The sequence below is a fragment of the Myotis brandtii genome, unplaced genomic scaffold (genome assembly GCF_000412655.1).
Source record: "Myotis brandtii unplaced genomic scaffold, ASM41265v1 scaffold876, whole genome shotgun sequence".
In the NCBI taxonomy this organism is placed as follows: domain Eukaryota; kingdom Metazoa; phylum Chordata; class Mammalia; order Chiroptera; family Vespertilionidae; genus Myotis; species Myotis brandtii.
In genome coordinates, this window is record NW_005371579.1 from 1276887 (window position 1) to 1300679 (window position 23793).

Genomic DNA, 23793 nt, shown 5'->3' on the forward strand with positions numbered 1-23793 from the left:
AGATCAACCAAAGGACTTGTATGCATGCATATAAGCATAACCAATGGACACAAGACACTGGGGGGTAGGGGAGACCAGGGGAATGTCAAGGGAAAAAAAAAAAAAAGGAGACATATGTACTACTCTTTGTAATATTTTAAGCAACAAAACAAAATTTTAAAAAAATCCTTCTAATATTCATGGTTTCTTTTTATTGATTTTAACATGTCTTTTGGCTTTTCACTTACGGGCCTAGTATCTTTTGTGTCGCCCTCAGTTCTCCCTCACTGTCTTATAAACCGTTTTTAGCTGGCTATCTGTTTTCTTGGGCCTTTGCCTCTGCAGCCATCCGCCGGGTACGTGGAGCCCACTCTCTCCCATGCCAGGAACTGTGTGTGGGCAGTGACATTTCCCCGAGGACTCTCCACCTGTGCCTGACTGGCTCCTCTCCCTGGTTCCATCCCCACAATCTGGCCTCTTCGGGGGAAGCTGCGAGCGATGGCCCGATTCTCTCAGCGAGCAGAGTGAGCAGCGAATCTACACGAGCCACTTTTTGATGTTTTATGCAAAAACTATTTTTTGTTACCAAAATATCACCCTACAACTTATACTGCTGGTGTCTGTAATGCATGCAAACCACAGAACTGTCTTTTGGAATGAGAACTGAAATAAGCATTCAGAAAAACAAAGCCGAATACCCCCAGGCTTCGCAGGAGCCATGGTTTGGTGATCATGGCCTGGTTATTGACCACAGATCTTTGTCCAAGCCTCGGTCCTTATCACGCACCCGCCGGGTGACCTTGGGCCAATTGCTTGCCTTAGCTTCGATTTCCTGTCCTCACCATTGGAGAGAAGGCCTACTTCAGAGAGCTGTGGGGGATGATTTGAGATAATGCATATGAGAATTAGTCATCGTCCTGCGTAGAGTTCTTGTTGGTTGAGGGGAGTGGTCTTGGATAGTTAGAGACACTCTGGCAAGTCCCTCAGAAGTAAGGTCCTGTTTACACTACAGCTTCCAGGGATTCGAGAGCATCCGTGTGCCAAGACCTTTTGGTCCTGCACATCCAGCAGCCCTTCCCCTGGGCCCCACCTCTCCTCCCGCTCTGGCCTTTGTGCTGGGTTGTTTGCTTCTTTTCCAGTTTTCCGGAGTATACCGACCTCTTGGTCACCTCGGGTTTCCTTCCTCTCCTGTCTCGGATCTTCTACCTCTTCCCTTTTCCCCCGGAGCCATCTTTCTGATTCGTCAGTTATTGGATGAAATCTCACTTTTTTGGACATGCCCTTTCTGAACTCGCCCAAATCAGGTCCTACTCTTGTGTTAACTTGTTAAACGATACAAAGGAACAAAAATTCTTTGCTGCCCTACCAGATGCTAGCAGACATGCTGAGAATGGGAATTAAAACCGTCCAAATCGAGGACGGTATGCCAAGGGAAATAAGCCAGTCGGAAAAAGACAGTGTATATGACTCCACTTATAAGCGGTTCCTAGAATAGTTAGAGTCACAGGGACAGAAAGTGGAGGGTGGTGTCCAGGGGCTGAAGGGTGGGTGGTGACGGGTAGAGAGTGGTGAAGGGTAGAGAGTTTCAGTTTTGCAAGATGAAAAGAATTCTGGAGATGGATGTGTTGATCATTGGTAACAGTGTGTGTGAATGTACTTCATGTCCCCAAACTGTACATTTAAACATGGCTAAGGTGTAATTTTTTTATGTTATGTGTATTTTAAGGCAAAAATAATTTTTATACTAGAGTGGGTCCACGGGGATCAACTGGAAGGCTACTGCAGCAGCCACGGGAGTTTGGGATGTGGACTTTCGGGTGGGGATGGAGAGAATCTGATTGACAAGAGGTGATGGGGCAGTGAAGTGGCTGGGGCGTGAGCCTGATGAGCGGGTGGTGGTGGTGGTGCGTCTGGGAACGAGGGAGAGCTCCTGGGGTTGAAAATGGTGCCTGGGTCTCAGGCCGGCCTACTGGTGGGGCCGTTTACGGGCCTGAGAATCTTATTACAACTCTCACAGCACTTCATCCTTATCACACTTAGAACTAAGTCATTGATTGGAGGGGTCGATTGTCCTCCTGATGAGCTAGAAATAGCACCGAGGAGGCTCTATCTGCCTTTCTCACCAGGTGTCCCCAGCACAGCACAGGGGCTCCATAGGTGTTTGTGAAATGCAGAGGATTTGTGGTCTGTCAGGTCCACCTTCTACTAACCGACTTGATTCTCTGGGTGTCTTGCTAGTGCTGAGGTTTTGGGGATCTATAATTAATACCGCTCTCTTCCGTGTCTAAGATGAGAACAGAGACGCAGGACCAGGCAGAGAGAGAGGTAAAGCTGTTTCTTTTTCATTAAAACCACTTAGAGAATGTGTCTCAACCAGGTAGACAGAGGTATCTCCTCCCCTAAATGAGACCATCTCAGCAGCAGAGCTGACTCATTAGTCCCCTCCCTGGGGAGTGTGGCGGGCCTCTCCCCAGGCCAACAGCCCCTAGAAGGACAGGGGTGGGGCCAGGCTGAGCATGCTCAGGTTCTGACCAATCAGATATATCCACCCCTCTTCCCTGGGCAGGAGTGAGTGACAGCTGGGGTGAGAGGCCAGGCGGGCTGCTGTGGAACAGAGTTCCCTCCTCCTGGACCCCTGAGCAGTGAGGTGGGAAGGCTAATAAACATCAGATCGTTTTTCTGGCTGCAATTTTCAGAGCTGGAAGGTTTTCCTGGGGAGATCTTGGGACTGGCCCAAGTCCCTGGTCCCCTGACAATTTCAGTCCTATCTGTGTAAGGTGGGCTCCTGGAGCTTGTGCTGTGTGCTCCCTCCAGGCCCACCTTCCCAACAGCTCTCTTCATTCTCCTCGGAAGCCTGGAGTACCCAGCGACTGACTCCTGCCCCCCCCCCCCCCCCCCCCCCGCCCCCATTTCTAACTTTTGGGAACTGCCAGAGACATGGGGATGCAGCCAGTTTAGATGGATAAAAAGCTTTTCTAAGCCCGGTAAGAAATTTTTCTTCAACATCACATTCTAAAGAACAATCCTTCCTCATATATAAAATGCGCCAGGAGCTATGTCTTCGGTATTCTTTATTTGATTGTTAAATATATCACACATGCAGACAAGCATTCGTAAAAAGTCAGCATTCTTGAAAACCTCAGATGGCTCTTCAGAGAAATGACAAGAAAGGTTGTGTCGGCATGCGGAACCCATCAGATGTTCTTGAAGTGAAACAGTCAGATTTCCCAGGAAGCTCTTTCTCTTTGTGTCCGGACGCGGTTTGGGGATTAGAGGAATAAAGGAGCATTAGCTCAGGCAATAATATAGGAAGAGGAAGGGCCGTGTTAACAGCCTGCCCGGTGAGGGGTTGAGGCAGGACTTCAAGTCCCTGTAGGTGGACTAAGTTTATTTAGAATATGAAACGCATGTCTAAATGCCAGATGATGATGACTTTTGTTTGTAAAGCCTTTCACATTTTGCAGCGAGCTTTCACTTCGGTTCAGCGGATGAAGGGAAACAGCGAGCCATTCTGCAGAGACCTTGGAAGGGCTTTCATGGGCACAGGCCTGGCTCGGCCCTCACTGCTCAGCGTGGACTCGCGTGCGGCAGCCACACAAGGTTGTGCCAGGCAGGCATTCTGAGAGTCCAGTGAGGCTCCCGGGGTGGTGCATTTGGTGCAGCAGGGCAGTTTACAACTCTTGTGTGGCTGCCACTGGCCTCGCATGAAGGCCAAGTTCTTCCATGTGCTTACGAGACCCTCGGGGATCCGCCCATCTGTCTTCCCAGCAGCTTCTCTGGCTGGGGCTCCCCTGGCCCTCGGCGAAGTGACTTAGTCATGTGAGCGTATTTTATGTCCGCTGTGAGCGCTAGGCCCTCTGGCCTCTACACCACACATGCCCCCATTTTCTCATTTCTTGGGGCCCTTGGTGTCTTAGAAATTGTTTTCACCCGGCCCACAGGCCAATGAAATACCTAATTAGTCCATTGATTAATGTCCTAACAATGTTTATGTCGTAACAATTTAGTAGCTGTTTGAAAAAAGGTAAAGGATAGTTTCATTTCACTCTTAAATAACCACAGTGATTTGTTTATGGGATATGTTTACCTGTTGGGCACCGCACAACTTCTCAAATCTTGGAATCGGACTGGACACCGAGGGACATTGATTTCCATGTGGTGATTGCTTTTTATCTTAGCAAGTTCTGAAAACCCAGTTTTGCACACACACAAAAATGATGAAACTGTGGGCTGCCTTGAGCAGGCAGTTCAGGCAGGGTCTAGCAGATGCTGAGAATCACTGTACTTCTCTGAGAATTGGCGAATATCTGGTGGTGCCCAGTGGGTTTGCTGGGGTACCTGGAGGGGCACCTTGGCACACAGTTTGGGAACCGAGGTGCTAAGCCTTTGCCTCTGCTATTTCTTCTGCTTGAACATTCCTCCTCTCAATCCTGCTTCTTGCTGCTCATGCTCCAGCTCTCAGCGGGGATGTGATGACTCCTGGGAGTTTTCCCTGAACCTTCCAGGCTGGGCTTAGGAGGTGCTGTCCTAACCCTTTTACTTCAGCTCTTTGCACAGTAATTTCATCTTTCCTTACCTGTCTCCCGACGGGGCTTTAGGCTGCTCCATGGAAAGGGACTCTCGCATCGCAGATGCTTTGTAAATGTGGAAATGGAGGGGATGAATGAATACCTGACTTATTGGCGCGTGGCCAGCCTGAGCTTGTAGACGGGAGGAAATCAAAATCCCAGTTCCAAACAGGCAGGGTGACAGGGCAGGGCTCTTGTCATTTGTAGGAGGATGTCTTCTCTAAAAGCCTGACCTGGGGGGCCTGCCTTGTCTCTTGTTCCCCATGACCTCCTCTGCTCCCGGGCGGCAGGCTGCCGACCTCCTGCATCTGAGCACATGGCCTCGTGAATTATAATACAAATCACAACGGAGGTCATTTTGGTCCTTTTGCATTTATTCATGTTGTGAGACATGGATCCATATACACGTTCCTTTGGTTCAGAAATTGTAGGTATGACTTGCTTCCGATGTGTTTGTTCTTCCCTTCAGAGAGGGATATATTACGTTGCCCGATGGCTCCGACTCCCGGCGTACAGAAAATACAGTTGTGCTGCAGTCATTCAATCTCGGGGTGATAGGGGCTTGGGGACCTGGCAGGCGTTCATCAGAGGGCGCAGGACGTGGGTTTCATGCGAGAGCAGGTGGGGAAGGGCTCTCCAGGCCTCGGCCAGCAGATGGTGGGTGTCCAGGTGCCTGCACAGGGGGCCTGTCTGTCCGCAGTGTCTGCTCCCAGAACTAATGTTATATCCAAGCGCCTTCTGATGTGATGCTATCAGGGAGGAAGGGTGGGCCCCTCCTCCACCAGGTGGAAATACCCCCAGAGACTTCTCAGAGCTCTGTGGACCTTGTTGTTCTTTAGTTTTGCCTGAGCTGCATAATATGAAGATGATAAGGCTATACTCTGCCATACATGTCTGTTTTTTTTAAAAAATATATTTTTATTGATTTCAGGAAGAGAGAGGGTGAGAGAGATAGAAATACCAATGACGAGAAAGAATAACTGCACACTCCATACTGGGGTTTGAGCCTGCAACCCAGGCATGTGTCCTGACCGGGAATCGAACTGTGACTCATAGATCGACGCTCAACCACTGAGCCGCACCGGCCGGACCAGATGTCTGTTTTTACTACTAAATTAAAGGGTGTGGTGCATGAACGTTTGCTAGTAAACAGTAATACTCACCCCAAGGAAGTCCCGAGTACCTTCCCTTACGAAGAACATCATGTTTCATGCCTAGAAGGTTCCCTGCCTTACCTAGGCCTTTCCCATAGACTTTTAAAAGATGCTAATTTCACAATAGCCCTGTGAGAGACACAGAACAGTGTTCCCTGTTGACTGAGGCTCAGCCGTGTGAAATGACTGCGTGTACCCCTCCCGCTGCCTCCTCTGTGATGGCTCAGTGGCTGCAAGAGGAGACTCGCCCGCCTCACGCCTGGGAGGCCTCAGAAGCACGGCCTGAGGCTTCGGGACTGGAGGTCTGCTGCAGTGTTTCCTGTGGAAGGACAAGGTCAGCGGAGGGGTCTGCGTGGATCCATCAAGGCGCCTCTCTCGTGACCATGTTTTATTTCAAGGGAAGCTCTGTGTCCGTGCCCTCACACATCACTGAGTACTTGCACTGCTTCCAGAGTCATACATGTGATGAGCAGCAAGATAGGCACTAGCACCAATGCCAGGGACTGTGAACTCGTGAGAGGGAATTCTGTCCTCCTGGCCCTGCTCCCTCTGTTCCTGGAGACGGCAGGCAGGTGCCTGCGGGGCCCTGGAATTCACCTGCCTCGTGTGGAGTGGGCACCGTGACAGTCCCTTCTCTACTTTTGTCAACTCACGGGAAAGATTAATGGTAGCCCAGCCCAGCTGGTTGAGTGTTGACCTATGAAATAGGATGTCAAGGGTCAATTTAGGTCAGGGCGCATGCAGAAAGCAGCTGATCAAGATTCTCTGTCATCATTTATGTTTCTCTCTCTCTCCCTCTCCCTCCCTCTCTGAAGTCAATAAAAACTTAAAAAAGCAAAAACGATCAATGGTAGCCCATCCACAGATGCTCCACATGGATCTCTAGTGGTCTAGCGATGTAAAGGAATATTCTTTCTGTCAGAATGAAATGACCTCCTGGGAGGTCATTTTAGAGCCAGCATCCCTGGCTTACGGGAAAAATGGCTTGTCCCATGTAATAAGATAAATAATAAGAACTCTTGGCAAGTCCTTATCTCACACCGAGCGAGGGAAGCTGGCTGCCTCCTGTGCATGGTCTTGCTGATTTTCCCAGCAGTAGCACCACGAGGTAAGGGCTCAGTGGGAGATCCTTAACTCAGCTCCACATGAGAACACATCCACTAACCAAGCACCCCTCCCTCCCTTCTCTCTCTGGAAATGCATGTCCATCCCACTGCACGTGCGTCTCCTGGCTGCCAGCCTGCCTTCTAGACCTGCTTGGCCTTGTCCAGCCCACACAGTTGAATTGTGTGCTTAGCAAAAGTCACTTTAGTATATTACCAAGCCTGTTAGGGTAGAGCTTCATCATATAATTAAATGTTCTAATTATTACATAAAGCAGTGAAATGTGAGTACAGGAAGAAGCATTTCTATAAAAAAAGACTGTTCGATATTTTGGAACAATGACCTAAAAAAGGCCCTTTGCCATATAAACAGTTACCAAGTTCAATGTAAGCGAGACAACTTAAAAAATGGGTAAAAGATAAAAATAAGGAAGGGATTCTGTATTCTGATTACTTCATAAATGTCTTTTTAAGTTTTCCCTGCATTTGAAAGATACCGAAGCTGAAAGTGTTTGGCAATTTCTTTGCGGTTTAAGCAAGAAAGGCGTTGTAGGTTTTCACAGTGGGCATGTTCTTATAGAAGAGGCTTTAGCTGATTGTCAAATGAATGCGTATTTATCGGTTATAAATAAAAATAAAATCTCCCTCGTACCCACAATAACCCTGATGGTGCTGTATGAGAGGCGCCCGGCGGAACCTTTCTCCCATTTTACAGATGTGGACACTGAGGCCCCAAAAGGACCACAGACATCAGCAAGAATGAAGAGACCCTGAGTTGATACTCTATATTGTTTTTTATCCTGTTGTCTGGTTCTGTCTGTAGAATGTCACGGGTATGGTTTTATTTTTTTTAAATATATCTTTTATTAATTTCAGAGAGTAAGGGAGAGGGAGAGAGAGAGAAACATCAATGATGAGAGGGAATCATTGATTGGCTGCCTCCTGCACGCCCCCTACTGGGGATCGAGCCTGCAACCCAGGCATGTGCCCTTGACCAAAATCGAACCCGGGACCCTTCAGTCTGCAGGCCAATGCTCTATCCACGGAGCCAAACCAGCTGGGGCATGGGTATGATTTTAGATAGCCTATGCATGTAGACAGCCCTGGCAGCTTCCTCATTACAGTCGGGTTGCATTGTCTACAGGCGACATTGGTATTTGGAAGGCCCTGGTTTTCAGCCATGCTGAGGACAGCACCCTCGCTATACTCCTGGGAGGGGTGACTTTCCTGTTTGCCATTCCTACCTGTGAAAGGAGAGACCAACTAAGTAACTCCTTCCTTCCTCCCAAGCCAAGGGAAATGTTAAGACAGAGAAGCCTTGGGACACTTGGGATTGGATGCTGTTTGCATCTTCCTCTAGCTCAGCGGTTCTCAACCTGTGGCTCGAGACCCCTTTGGCGGTCGAACCCCCCTTTCACATCCTGCATATCAGATATTTACATTACGATTCATAACAGTAGCAACATTACAGTTATGAAGTAGCAACGAAAATAATTTTATGGCTGGGTCACAACATGAGGAACTGTATTTAAAGGGCCAGAAGGTTGAGAACCACTGCTAGCTTCTTCAGGGCTTGGAGCATCTTCATGGACAGGGGCAAAGATCAAAACATGTCAGGAACATGTGAGGAGCATAGAAGCCTTTTATTCAGAGACACCAATAAGAGTTCCATCATCCAATAAAACCACCCAGGTGTGTGCGCATGCCTGGGCGGGGCCCCCCTGGGAATCACATTCCTCGGCCACAGGTAGCTGGGTGGATCAGGTCCCTCTCAGATCTGGGGAGAGCAGTCTCCTGTTTGAGCTCTGGATTTTGACAGCCGCCCTATTTTGGGTTGTGGGTTTATTTCGGCTGAATGTCTGGCTTGATTGGTGTGGAAATGTGCACAGGCTGAGCAGGCTGGAGCCCAGGCCTCCCTGAGCTGCTCCATCAGGAAGTGCTCCCTCCCTCCCATTGTGGCTGAAGCGGGAAGTGCGCTTTACATATGCAAATGCAGCCTGAGTTTCACTTAATAATTATCAGCTGGAGATTCTATTGATGAGCAGCTGAAGGGACTCATCCCTCATCCCTAGAGAAACGTGAGTTAACCATTTCTAGCAACCCACCCCCACCCCCCCATACTGGGGCTTCTGAACCACCTCTGAATGCTTGGCGATCGCAGGCAAAGGTCTCTGATTCCCCCACTTGCCCTTCTCCACTTCTCAGGGGCCGCCCTCCAGCAGCTGGGTCCTCCTGACCCCTGACAGTATCATGGGTGCCTCTTTCCCCTGCCCTCCCCTCCTTCCTGTGCTGCAGGCTACAGAAGGCAGGACAGATCCGCCTGTATGTAATGGAGGCAGCAATACCAGCTTCAGGCAACAAACTGGGTGTCTAGAAGCGCATCTTAAGATCAAAAGTCAGCCGAGCCAGTGTGGCTCAGTGGTTGAGTGTCGACCTATGAACCAGATTGATTCCTGGTCAGGGCACATGCATGGGTTGTGGGCTCGATCCCCAGTGGGGGTGGGGGGCCATGTAGGAGGCAGCTGATCAATGATGTTTCTATCTCTTCTTTTCATTGCCTCTCTGAAATCAATAAAATAAAACGTAAAAATATATTCAATAAAAAAAGAACGAGCCTTATGTTTTTGTGCGATGGGGACAATAGTGACCCCATTTGCCGAAAGAGGAAGCAGAGGTTTCGGAGGTAGGAGTCCAGGGCTCTCCTTCGGATGTGGGGACAGCATGTGACCCCTGAGTCGTCCTCTCTTTCCACAGTGTGGCGGGCACCAAGGACTGCCCCGTGTTCTTGACAATGTGTGAGACACTTGGGAAGCAAAGGGGATGCCCCATGGCCCCTGCCTTCACCGGTAGAGTGTCTGCCGTGAACAGGTGTGGAGGGAATGGTAGGCACAGCGTGAAGCTGGATGCACAGTCAGCTGCTACCACCCCCAAGTCCATGTGGTAGGAGGTTGCAGGGGATCCTGGGGCAGCCAGAGGGATGGAGGGGCACTCACCCCTAGCCCAACAGAGGAGGGTTCCTAGAAGGAATGTTCAGGGAGATAGTCGTGAGTCCATGGGAATTCAGCAGTGACAACGCCTGCAAAGGAAACAATACAGACACAGCTTATTCCAACTGCCAGTCGTGCCACCCAGGAATTGAGTACAGGGCTTGCCCCCTGTGAGGAAATGCTGATGGGTGAGGCTCATTGGTTCTGTGGGGTACTCTCCAGGGCCAGAAGGCGGATTTGGGAAGGCCCTCGAGATTTCCACAGCAATTCCAGAAAGTCCAGCAAGGCTCGGACCGGCCTTCCTCTGGACAGAGCAGCTTCATCATCCCCCTCCCGACCCAGCCTCTGAGGCCAGTCCCATGAGTAAGGTCTCCCATGGGCCTTCGTCCTGCGAGGGGCTCTTCTCTTCTGGGCCAGGAATTGGGATCTGGTCCTGGGCCCCTTTCCCTCCCCCCGCTATCAAGGCATCTCTGGCATCCTCTGTGTGGGTCTGTGCTCCCTACACCCTCTCATGTCGCCCAGAAAAACCCTGGCTTTGCCTCAGTGTAGTCCAATTGTTAAAGGTCCTTCATTTTATTCTTCTTGCTTTTCTGATACTGTTGGAAGCACCTTATAAAAAATTGCCAGCCTCCCACGAGTAGGACTTGGAAGAAAATAACCATCTGTCAAAAGTAGAGACGGTAGGTTTTGCGTAATAGGTATCAGCACAATATTTTACCCAAACATCTATCTTGCTCGTGGTAAGGTCTTATCTTTGCCAAGTGCCCATCCCGATAACGCGTGATTGCTGTCAAGCGGCGCTCCCGATAAAATCTCTCCCCTCCCATCTCCCTCCCAAATCGCTCCCGCTAAAACTTCATTCTTCATTTCTGATTGTCCCCTAAGGAATAGTTTGGATTTGTCAGGAAAGGGTGAAAAGAGGATTGATAAGGGTTTTTACTTTCTGTGTGTGTGTTTTCTTTGTTTCAATATAGATAGTGATGGGAATTGGAATATAATTTAAGTCGGTCACACTGACAAAGAGGGGTTGGAGGCTGTGAAGAACGGACAAGAAGAGAGAGAAAAGGGGGGCAGTCGTTTCTGGGCAGGGAGGATGCTCAGGCAGGCTTCAGCCTGTTCCCTCTTGTCTTTAATTTACAGTTGAGCTGAGGTTGATAACGCTGATTTAGGTGACTTGGCAGTTTTCAGGAAAGGCATGCTATTGAAGGCATCACCCACATTGACAAAAATACTTCCTCTTCTTTGTGAAATGTGCTAGAATATTCTTTCTCGCAGCGGCTCATGCTTCTGGTTGGCTCCTTAGCCATTGCTCACTTCAACGGATGCAAATAACCAGCCCTCCTTGCCTTGGATAACTGTGTCTTTCTACTGATCTCTCTTCCGTCTCTTCCTTTCAGCAGCTCACCAGGTTCTACCTGCAGGTGAGCCCCGCAGGCCAGGGTCCGGTGCTCCTGCTGAAGTGATATCCCTGAGGGTCAGGCGAGGAGTGGAAGGTTGGGTGAAGGTTCGTGGCCAGTCTCAAAGCCTGGACTGGAGTGGAGAAAGGATGTCAGAGGGCCCAGGAAATGCCATGCACCTTAAGCCAGTTTTCCTTGGCACCAGACCCCCTGAAACAGCAGAGGTGGGAGGAAGGGGTTTCCTCTGTGTCGATCCTCACTCCCATGCAGCCTGGACACCTTTGCTCAGATTTGGCATGTGTGGAGTTTCGGGTGCAGGGGCGGATAAGCAGAACGATCACTGTCAGGGACTGACATGCCCCGTGAAGACCACTCTCTAGGCTTCTAGTCATGTTTTGCGGTCAGCTTTGCTCTGCAGTCCCAGGGCTTCCTCCAACAGAGAAGGGCATCATCGTCAGAGTGTGCTATATGGTAGCCCCTCCCTCTTGGGAGAGCAAAGCACCATGGGTCCTGTCCTTTGCGGTCCAGGGAAAGGCCCACGTATAGTGTGAGGCATTCATTGTTTCAGGTTTTCTTCTTCTTCTTTTTAAAATATATTTCTATTGATTTCAGAGAGGAAGGGAGAGGTAGAGAGAGATAGAAACATCAATGATGACAGAGAATCATGGATCAGCTGCCTCTTGCATGCCCCACACTGGAGATCAAGCCCACAACAGAGGCATGTGCCCTTGACCGGAGTCGAACCTGGGACTCTTTAGTCCAGTGATGGCGAACCTATGACACGCGTGTCAGAGGTGACACACGAACTCATTTTTTTGGTTGATTTTTCTTTAAAGTCCACAAGGGGATCCGGTGAAGTGCTGGCCATTCCCCAGGCCCGGCGCCCTTCCTGGGAGGACCAGTCACCAGTCTCCTGGCGGCGGGGGGTGGGGGGGGCGCTCATCTTGGAGAAGCAAATATCTACGTGTCTTCTCCCTGCCACCCCTTAAAAACCAGAAAACGAAAGCACTGTACACACACTAGCTGAACCTTGATTTTTCCCCCCCTCTTAATGATATATCAGAGTTTATTCCACTCAAGACATAAAGAGCCGTTCCATTTTTAATGGCCACACAGAATTCCAAGGTACGGACGAATCGCCTGCCCCCACCAGGTGCTGTTCTAAGGTGTGAGGCCCTAGTCCAGGCCTCCCTCCTGCTCGGAGTGATAAAGTCGAAGCCGCCTCCACATGTCATTACTGCACACAGTGGTGCAGGTCACCTGTGTCCTGGCCACACCATCCCCGTGTGGGTTAGCCTGGAGAACACACTCGTAAAGGCAGAGCTGCTGCCTCACGTGGGCCTTGGCCTGCTGATACGTGCTTTCTGGGTTCACTCCATCTTGAAGCCCTCCAGCAGACAGATCACAATGAGGGCGTGTCCCGTATTTATTTCTTCTACCCTCACCCCACCCACCCACCATCCCTCCACTCCCCCCACTTAGCACACATTTATACACCCAGATGTCCGACTTCTCCATCCATCATTGATCCAGCTACATGCCTGTCCATCCACCCACCCGTGCACACATCTTTGTGCCCACTTGCCCATCCATGGCTGCTTCCAACTCTCCCAGCAAGTGCTCTCCCGCACCAGTCCTGTGCCGGTCCTGTGCTAGGGTCACGGGGCATGCAGAGATTAAAATGAATTAAGTTTACAATGTTCAAGAAAATCTTGGTCTAAGTCTGTATTCACTCCAGGTCACCTTCCAGGTGACTATTTGTTGAGCTCCTCCTATCAGTCAGGTGTTTCAGGCACTGGGCACAGATAGACACTGTTACTCTACCCCCTCCCACTTTACAGACGAAGAAACTGAGGCTCAGAGGTTATAGTGCAGTGGTTCTCAACCTTCTTAATGCTGCGACCCTTTAATACAGTTCCTCATGTTGTGGTGACCCCCAACCATAACATTATTTTTGTTGCTACTTCATAACTGTAATTTTGCTACTGTTATGAATCGTAATGTAAATATCTGATATGCAGGATGTATTTTCATTGTTACGAATTGAACATAATTAAAGCATAGTGATTAATCACAAAAACAATATGTAATTATATATGTGTTTTCCGATGGTCTTAGGCGACCCCTGTGAAAGGGTCGTTTGACACCCCCCCCACAAAGGGGTCACGACCCACAGGTTGAGAACTGCTGGTCTAGACGTACTTGAAGAGGGTAAAGGAGTGGATTGCATAATACTCCCCATTAGAAAACAGTCACCAAAATCCCTTTTGGTCAATGAATATGGTTACCAACAATGACAATTTATGGTTTATTGATTCACATATTTAGAATAGGATCGTTTTCAATACCCTCTGTGTGACAAATGTAAATAAAACCTTAAAACCTTGCTAAAGAATCGTCTCATTTGACTCTCTTGATTTGAATAAGATTTTTAGTTTTAAAATATCAGACCTTATTAAAATTTTTTACTGCAAAATATGATTCTCCCTAGCACATATGATTTGCCACTTTGGGTCATATTAGTGGGATTTTATAAGGGCAATAAGTATTTTATACAAAATAACACAGTTATTGCTAACATTAAAAAAATTGATCAGTGGAAACATACTTACAAAATCTTCCATCTTGAGTGCTGCCAGAGAGACAATTAAGGAGAAATTCTGGAATATTTCTGTCTGATTCTACTATCAAGGGCCATGTTGAGGGCCCGGGTGAGCATGCCCAGTTCATGCTTTGCAAAGGATAAAATCTTTGTTCTTGTTTCGCTTTTCGTTTTGATGACTCTATCAATGAAGGGTATTAGGTCCAACCGTTGCATGTGTATAGAATACGGTGCAAGATGCTGTGCCAGGGAAATGCTGCCTTCTCAAGCTCAACCAGTGGAGACCAACATGAGAGCTGGTGGCCATGCAAAATGTGATGGTAGTTAAGGAGCTAAAGGGGCAGAGGGTGGTCAAACACGATTGGAATGTGAATTGATTGTGCCCTCACACACTGGTTGATTCTCCAGATTTGGAGGGAATATGTACTCACATTTTCTGGGATGCATTGTGTTGTTACGCACCCATTATGTTTACTAAACGGCCTAGTGATCTAAGATAAGAATTCGGCTCCACTGTCCAGTTATTCAATTATATATAAAAAAAAATAGAGCACTGCCTGCCCAGTGTGGCTCAGTGATTGAGCATCGACCCATGAACCAGGAGGCTGTGGTTCAATTCCTGATCAGGGCACATGCCCAGGTTGTGGGCTCGATCCCCAGTGTGGGTCGTGCAGGAGGCAGCCGATCAGTGATTCTCTCTCATCATTGATGTTGTTTCTATCTTCTCCCTCTCCCTTCCTCTCTCTGAAATCAATAAAAACATCTTAAAAATATAAAGCACTATATACATTATCTTCTGCTGATGAGTGTGATGATTTGAATGCTGCTAACCAAAGTCCTTCTGCCCATGCTTAGACTTCTTGGATATCCAACAGAAATAGGATTGGTGGCTTTAGAAGCAGAAAGACTCAGTTACTGTATTGTGAGAACAGTAGTTCAAAGACTGACTGTTTCCAACTTTCAGAACTTAGGATATTTGGCAAAAAAGGAAAAATAATAATTTGAAGCTTTGAAATCATTGAATCTCAAGTTTCAAGGAGCAAAACACTGACATCATTGCTCATCAGGGTACATTTCAGCACTTACAGCCAAAACCCAGCTAGAGACACAGCACACTGGCACTAAGAATGTCTTCATCTGCTTGACTTAATGAAGCTCTTTAAGACAAGGCTCTGGAAAACAATTTCATGGAGGAAAAAGTCAAATTGCATTTCGCCTGTTAGGAGGAAACAAACCTCGGAGTCCTCCCCGGCCTTACGATTGCAGATTCTCTCTCAGAGCTTGTGAGGAACCAACCCTCTACTTACTGTTGTTCTGTCTTTGCCAGAAGATCTCCGAGGCCTTTGCTGGAAAGCTGGGTTGCTTCGGATGCCAAAGACAACTTCCAGAAAATCCCTTTGGAGGCTTTTGGGAGGAACCATTCCCTGTTTTCCCCCACAGTGAGCAGCCCTTCTGTGGCATCCCTGTTGCTTCCTCCCAGCGAGGCTGGCTCCAACTTCTGGGACGTAGGACAATGGCTCAGCCTGGACCCTGGGCACAGCACAGGGACTGCCTCTCCAACACGACTTCCCCTCTTTGAGGCCTGGCATTTATTATTCCGTGTGTCTTCATTGGTGATGAATGTACAGAGTTGGAGAGCAAAGTTTGGTTCAAGCCATTTGGGGTCGAAGAAGGGTCCATAGAAATGGGCACAGGATGTTGAGAGCATTTCCCCTCCAGTATCCCTGGAATTGTAGTGGCCAGGGACTTGCATAATTAGCCTTTATTTGTGGCTAATTATCAAAGAACTAAAGGTCCAGTGCACCGTGGGTTCCCTCGGCTTGGCCTGTGTGGATTGGGCCAAAACCGGCTCTCCAACAGCCCCCAAAGGGTCCCAGATAATTCATGCACTGGAGGGGGGGGGTCCCTCAGCCCGGACTGCCCCCTCTCACAGTCTGGGAGCCCTCAGGGGCGGGAGGCGACCTGGTGATCAGGGGAAGGTGACGCCCCATTACACCTCCGATGCTGCCACTGCCAGCAGCACAAGCCTCAGCCGGCTCTGGTTACCTGAGCCTCAGGCAGCCCTGGGCAGCTGGGCAGCTACTATCCGAGGCTTGCCTGCGCCTTGGGCTGACCCTGGGCAGCTGGAGGGCTGAGGGGACTGACGGCCTCCTGAGGCAGGCGCGCAGCAAAGCCTGCTGCCCCAGCAGGGCTGAGGGGACAGGGCGCCGCCATCTTGTGGCTGCGGGCACCATCATCTTTGAGGTGGGGCAGTCAATTAGCATATTCCCTCCTTATTGGCTGTGGGCACCACCATCTTTGAGGGCGGGGCAGTCAATTAGCATATTTGCTCCTTATTGGCTGTAGGCACCACCATCTTTGCAACGGTGTGAGGGTCAATTAGCGTATTCCCTCTTTATTAGGTAGAATAATAGGGGGTCCAGTGCATGAATTCGTGCACCTTGAAAGGAACTGTGGGCCGCGAGGCTGTGATGGACACAGGGGGGGGTCTCGGCCCATCCTCTGCACCCCCACCCAACCCTCCCGCTGCAGCCCCCCATCCTCGTGTCTGCCGGCAGCCCGGCTCCCACTGCCACCGCTCTCATGCACTGATGGCACTGGCCCCACTCACACCCGCTGATGGCATGGAGCGATTGGGGCTGGCGCCAGCAGCGGGTGTGAGCAGCGGTTGCTGCCCCAATCACCTCTCAGGAGCAGGGGGAGGTGGAGAAGCCCTCAGGGGCGATCAGGGTCTGCAGCCCCCGCTCACACCCGCTGATGGCGCCGAGTGATTGGGACTGGTGCCGGGCACCAGGTACAAGCAGGGCCAGCGCTGGCAGTGGGTGCAAGCTGGTCTGGCACCGGCAGCAGGTGCAAGTGCTGGGCAGGACCATGGCACGCGGAAGCAAAGAATTTTCAATAACCACCAGAGGCTTGCCTCGATGACAGTGACCGGCATCCTGCCTTGGTCTGGTGCCCCTGCTCACCTGCTCCCCCATCCCATTGCAGCCAACACCCGCCATGTTCCGCACACGCCCCCTCATGGTCAACACACATCATAGCGACAGGTTGTTCGTTTGTTCCGTTGTTCGGTCTATTTGCATATTAGCCTTTTATTATATAGGATAGATAATCAAAGAATTGAAATGTACTTCCCATAAACATGTCAAATGGGCTTTCTGGGGAGGAGCAGGGGAGGCAATGAGGCCCCGTGGGAAACCTGCCTGAGCTTCCCTGTCGCCCTGGGTGAACTCGGACCCACCTCAGGCTGAAGGCAGGACGGTGTCAGAGGAAGCCCTGGTTTGCTGGCTGCTCCTCCCATAGACCACTCGGAACAGCACGGTGTTCAGAAAATTTACCACCTTTATCATTATCAGCTCATCTTACCTGTGATACCACGACCTGCACTGGGAAGGAGTTGGAGGAATTACTTTATACCGAGCGACTCCCTGGGACAGGGCTTGGTGCATGCATTTTGGGATCTTACTTAAGCCTTCCGTCCTCCTTGTAAGGTTAGCATTTCTGCTCCTATTTCACAGAAGGGAACACTGACACTGGGAGCATTTAAGTAACCCCTGCAAAGAACCCACTCACAGTTCCCATTTGTCGTGCATTTTGTGGGCTCCCAGAGATTCTTGGGTTCCTGCCCAAAATGTTCCCCAAGACCTTGTGCCCGAGGGCTCCTGTACCTCTCACTCACCTCGCATCTAATCACGCTGCACCACTGTGGGAACACGGCTTACGCTTTTAGGGTCTCAGTGTCCTCATCCGTAATGAGGTCACCAATTGCCACCTGCCTGGGCCATGATGACCTAAGACATCTTCAGCGTGAACTGCCTGGCTGGGCGCAGACACACAGCCAGCGCCACACAACGCGCCACACTGCCCACTGCCAGGCTCGATGCCCCTCTCCCACCCCTGCCCCAAGGGTGGATGTCGGCTGAGAAAACACAATTGCTGTTGGCTGCTTATTCTTTTTCATTCTCGGCAGAACTGATTTGATTTGACCAAACAGGGAGACCGGTTTCAAAAGCCTGGGTCACAGCTCATAATTGGCCAGCTCAGCGACAGTGTAACCCTCATTGACCTGTGGCTTCACGTCCCCACACACTCGCCCTGGCCTTTGATTGTGGTCCCGGGCAGTGTCATTCCGCGAGTCCCATTTGCTGCCTGGATGGGAGAGGAGCAGGCGCCCAGGAGTTTAACCCCGAGGTGATTAAGAGGGAAAAAGGGAGCTGTGTTTGTGAAGGCCCAAGGTACATCAAAAGGCCCTGGGCACAGGCGATGCTGAAGGCAGCATGGGAACCGCGGGGTGTGCTTCGCCTCTTCCTTTCATCCTCAAGTTTTCTGAGTCACGCCGACTTCCTGGGACAGTTTGGAAGCTCAGTGGGGCGTGGACAGGGAGAAGAAAAACTTGAAGGATGAAAAAGGAGGAGTGTTTTTCTGGCAGGCGGCTGAGAGAGGGTAATTGCTGGAGACGTGGTGGTTGCTGGGGAGTCCTGAGGCAGCCGTGGTGGAGCTGCGTCCAGGATTTCAGGGGCGTGGGCGCAGAGGAGCGGCACCGTTCCCTGTGCCTTGTGTTGCTGGGGCTCCTGGGTGGTAGGCATGCACTGAGCCTACTGTGCGAAGGGTGTTTTGCTAAGTATCCTCGGGAGATGGGGTTTTACATTAATAATGTGTTTTTTAAATTTTTTTTATTGTTTTTTGTTCGTTTGTTTTTTTAGAGATAGAGGTAGGGAGAGGGAGAGGGAGATAGAAACATCGACATCCATGAGAGAGAAACAGTGATTGGCTGCCTCCTGCAAGCCCCCTATTGGGGATCAAGCCCCCACAACCTGAGCATGGGCCCTGACTGGGAATCGAACTGGTGACCTCTTGGTTCATGGGTCAATGCTCAACCACGGAGCCACACCGGCCGGGCGTAATGTTACTTTTAATTCGTGGCTTTCTAGCCTATTATGAAACTGCACTTAAGTGGAGAGTGTACAGGCTCGGGCATCAGGAAGACCTGGTTATGCATTCTGACATCACTGCGCCCCGGTTGTGTGGCTTTGAAAGCCTTACTTATCGTCTCTGTGTATGATTGTTAAATGGAGTGTTGCTGGCACTCCGTGGAATGGTAACTGCTTTTCTGGGAAAACTTTGAGATTGATTACAGTCCTACTTTCTGCTTCCTTGCTGACCTTAATTATTTTACTCTTGGCACGCACTCATGCATCCACCTTCCAGCATTTATTGGATATTATGGTAATGTTACCACAAAGATAAATAGTATAGTAAGGCCCAGTCTTTGTCCTTACTGAATTCCTAATCTTCACAGAAAATATTTGATGAAATAATTTACCAAATACAATATGACAGGTATATTTTTATAGTGCTTATGTACAAAATACTTTTGGGACATGTTGAAGGATATTTTGCCTGCAGTTTGAAAGTTTCCCCTGGGAAGTGATGCTTCTGAAATAGGGTTTTGAAGGATGAATAGGAGTTTACCCAGGAAGAACTAAATAAACTTAATCATTATTAATATTTCTTCTCTCCCCCCTTCCTTTTTTGCCTACTTCCACGTCCTTCTACTCCTCACCTCCCTTTTTCTTCCTATTCTCCTCCTTCTCCACTCTTCCTCCTCCTTCATAGTCATAATGCTTTATTGATAACAAGAGTGTCTAGCTAGTAACGTGTCAAGTCAGGAAAAGAAGACAGTGCATTTAATTAGGAAAAATTATATTATGATTGTCTTCTTGAAACAGCATGTTAGTTTTTATCACCGTAATAAGTCATTCTGTTCTCAACTTTGTTCCCAGCTCCGTCTGGATGCATTTATTTGTAACCCACTTTCCATCTGTTTTCTCTTGTAAATGGGATTGTGAGAACTTCACGATGTAGTAATGCATGTTTGGGGTACGTGGAGGGGCTGGGGTGTGATTCACTCTGGGTTAACTCTTCCCTGGTCTTTCTGCACCCACAGATGGGAAGCCCGTGTCGCTGTCTCCGCTGGAGTCCCAGCCGCACAGTCCCCGGTACTCGGCCCCTGGCCAGCGGGAGCGGGAGAGCCTGGAAGTGCGGGTGCGTGAGGTGGAGGAGGAGAACCGAGCCCTCCGCAGGCAGCTCAGCCTGGCCCAGGGCAGGGCCCCAGCCCATCGCCGTGGCAACCACTCCAAGACCTACTCCATGGAAGAGGGTACTGGGGACAGCGAGAACCTTCGAGCTGGCATCGTGGCGGGCAACAGCTCCGAGTGTGGGCAGCAGCCAGTCGTGGAGAAGTGTGAGGTAAAGAGCACCTAGAACCATCCAAGGCCCAACTGCCCCCACCCCTTGCAAATGCTGGCCTAGAAGCACCACCAGACGCCTGGACAGGGCTGGCGCTCTTGACTCAGACCTGGGTGTGAATCTGACATGGCCACTAACTCTGCTGTTGGCTTGACAAACCGTTAGCTTTTGAGCCTCAGTTTTGCCGCCTGAAAAATGGGGATAAGAAAGCCTACACTACAATTATCAAAAGGCAAACTGATGGAAGCTAGCTCCCCTTTCTTTACAGTTCATTTGGACCTGCTCAAGGTTTATACACCTGGTTGTCACCCGGGGACCCCTGTTACTTAGACCAGTGGTCGCCAACCTTTCGGACCTCACGGACCACCGATTCTTAACCACTGACTTAGACTACAGTGTGAGTGGTATACCTGGGTGGTGGCCCTGTTGGGCAGCTCCCTCGGGTCTCATTCTCACTTTAGGAACAGCTTCTACAATTCAGAACCAGAGACTTACTGCTCATCGAAGGCAGTGGTTTGAACTTTCATAGCTTCATATCACTTTGCCCCTTTTAGGGTATGCTTTATTTCTTAGTAACTCTCTAGACATTTGGAAAACTTACCCTCTTCCTATCACCCTCACCCCCCTCATTCATACAACCATGCTTACTGGGTACTGAATACACAAACACGCGTTCACTCTCGTTCACTCATTTCCTGCTGCTTCTAGTTCCCAATGGACAGGAATTAGAGCTTCCCTGTTAAGAGCAAGAGCTTTAAGACACACAGAAGCCCGAGTTCATATCCCAGCTCTGCTGGTTTCTGCTGAGAGTACTTGAGCAAGTGACCTAACCTCTCTGAACTTCAGATGTCCCCTCACTAAATCTGAAAAGTAATACCTGCCTGTACTACATATATGTAGAGAAATTTCGATGAAAGAGCAAAATGACAAAAATAGAGGCAAACCAAGTTTAAGTCATATTTTTAATTTAAATTCTTTAATGTTTAAAGTTCTGTGTACGTCTCCAGACACAGAGTCATTGTTCCTTGGGGGTAGGTCCCAAAAATCTGAGTATTAAAAGAATCTACTCCGATGATTCTGAGATTGTGGACACTGTTTGGAAGTCACTGCTTGAAGGCACACATGCATGATGTGATTCTCTATCCCTGGGCTCTTTGAAAGGTGATGTAGGAATCTAGGAATTGGACCTTGAGGTTGCTGATTGTTACTATAACTTATTTTTTAGTTTTTTGACTTGCACCTGAGAATTAGATTATATCTGTTTTCCTCTTTCTTTGTGTTAATCAGTAATATTACTTCTTACACACTTAAAAAGTGATTTTTGGTAAATTTATCTGTGATGAGCCCCCCTGGTCCTGTTCAGATTTTCCATAGATGAATTTGAAAGTCTTGATCTCCTGGCATCTTATTCCAAAGTAATCTCCTCTGGGTACACATTTACCTTGAGATGCTGGCTTCATACCCATCAGCAGTATATGTCCTCTGTCTCCGTGGCTTGGTGTCTATAAATTTTAGTGAAAAAGCCATAGAGGCAAACAAGAATGTCAGTCAGTGGAGTCAAAATAGAAGCCTCCACTGGGAATTGAGCCCGAAACCCAGTCATGTGCCCTTGGCCAGAATCGAACCCGGGACCCTTCACTCCACAGGCCGACGCTCTATCCACTGAGCCAAACTGGCTAGGGCTGAAGCTAGTCTTGACACGCTGTCAGATGCAGGCCCCTGTAACCAGGGACGTCACCCTCATCTCCTGTTGGTCTGAAACTTCTTTAGAGAATGACAAGTGTTTCTGAAAAGTCCTCTGTAATGATGCCCAGGCTGTCAGCTGAGATTATCTGATGATAGAAACAGGGGCCCTCACCGGCCCTGTGACTCTCATCATTTCCTAATCATGTGGTTTGCAGCTAGCTGCCCGTGTAATCCCTGCATTTCTGCTGTCAGGGAAGGGCTGCCCCCGAGAGGGGCTAGTTCTTTGTGCCTTGAGACTTGGAGCAGAATGATTCTCTTTGATCTTCCCTTGTGCCTATGTGTGTACAGATATGTATATTTTTCTTGCATTTCTGGTCTCCTTCGGGCATCAGCTATGGAGCAGCAGAACAATCACTGGACCTGGAGTCAGAGTTCCTGACCAGGAATCTTTGCTTTGACACTCACTAGTCATGTGACTTTGAACAATCCGGGTGCTCCGTAGAGTCTGCTTCATCACTATAAAATGAGAATATGTTTTCCAAGTGCAATTGTGAGGACGAAATGAGGTAGCGGGTGGGAAACTAACTCCTTATGAGTGTCATATGTACTTATGGCAGATATTGATATTCCAGTTTCCTAGCAAATCCCCTAAAATGTAGTGGCTTCAGACACCTGTGGTTTTATTACCTCTTGTAGTTTGTGTGGATCCAGGGCTTGGGAATTTTGCTTAGCTGAGTGGTTCTGGTTGGGGGCCCTTATATTAATGTCCTTATTTTGTGGCTGGAGCTGGAATAGTGCAGGCCTGGAGCAGTGGGGGCTGGCTGGCCTGGCATCGCTGCTTTTTCCTGTTGGAGACTCTGGCCTCTCCCTGTGGTCTTTCTGCAGGGGCTAGTTGGGCTTCCTCACAACATGGCAGCTACAGGGCAGTTGGCTGCTTTCCTGGCAGCTGAAGTACAAGTACTCCAGCGAGCAAGCCAGAGCGAGGCACTTTATGACCTGGCTCAGAAGTCACATAGTGTCTGCTCTGCTGGTCGTGTTGAAACATGCCCAAAAGCCCACCCAGTTTCCAGGGGGTAGAAACACACACCCCATCTCTCAATGGGAGGGATGTCTAAACATATGTGGATATACTTTCAGCAGCAACAATTGACGTGGTCGTTATGGAAGGTCAGGCGAATGGTACTGTCTGATGTCAGACCATCTTTAAGGAGGGATCTCTCTTTCCTGTTCTCTGTGCTTTGAACTTTATTTCTTGGTAGCAGTGTTCTAGTAATACACACTAACGTTTACCAGACACTGCTAAATGTTACCAGACACGACACTTGCATAACATCTCTCATTTCGTCCCCACAACATACTTCCTAACTTTTAAAGATTAGAAAGCTAAAGGTGAAATAATTATTTCAAGTCACACTGCCAGGAAGAGGTGGAGCTGGCATTATATCTAAGCTGTGTGCTTCCAGAATCCGTGCTGTGAACCACAGTATTAAATGCTCTGTGCCTGATCGCTCCTGGGACCCACCCTTACCTCAGCCTCAGAGCCCCGGTTCTTGTTCTGGCAGGTGCCTCGTCTCAGAAGGCTTCCTTCCGGGTGACCAGTTAACGATATGGGGGTCCGCTTTCACATTGGGGGTCGTAGCCACCTCACGAGGGTTCTCATTTCTCAGTGGGTCTAAGCAAGGATGTGTCTGTTCCTTTGAAAGAAGTTGCGTGGTTTTAAATTGCCTTCCAGATTGTGGCTGCATTTGTTAGCTACCATTTGGCTTTAGGCATTAACGCTTATAACACTTGTCACCTCTCACCTGTGTTTACTGGGCCCCTAACCAACCCACAGTATTTTGAGCTGTTTGATCTATTTCCTATTTTTACTCTGCCTTCCAGGATTTTTATATAATACTAGAGGCCCGGTGCACAAAAATTTGTGCACGTGGGGGGAGGGGGGTCCCCCAGCCCGGCCTGTGCCCTCTCGTAGTCTGGGACCCCTCGGGAGATAACAACCTGCTGGCTTACTGCCGGTTTATGCCCAATCCCGGGGAGTGGGACGGTTTCGGACCTAAACTGGAAGTTG

At 49.2% G+C, this 23793-nt stretch overlaps 1 protein-coding gene across 1 annotated transcript in view; it reads left to right on the forward strand.

Moving 5' to 3' along the window:
* Positions 1 to 23793, forward strand: part of LARGE (like-glycosyltransferase) — a 457548-nt gene that overhangs the window by 184810 nt on the left and 248945 nt on the right. Inside the window, exon 3 of the mRNA XM_014532296.1 lies at positions 19738 to 20039. Within this exon, the coding sequence (XP_014387782.1) occupies positions 19738 to 20039 (302 nt within the window). The remainder of the gene's footprint in view (positions 1 to 19737; positions 20040 to 23793) is intronic.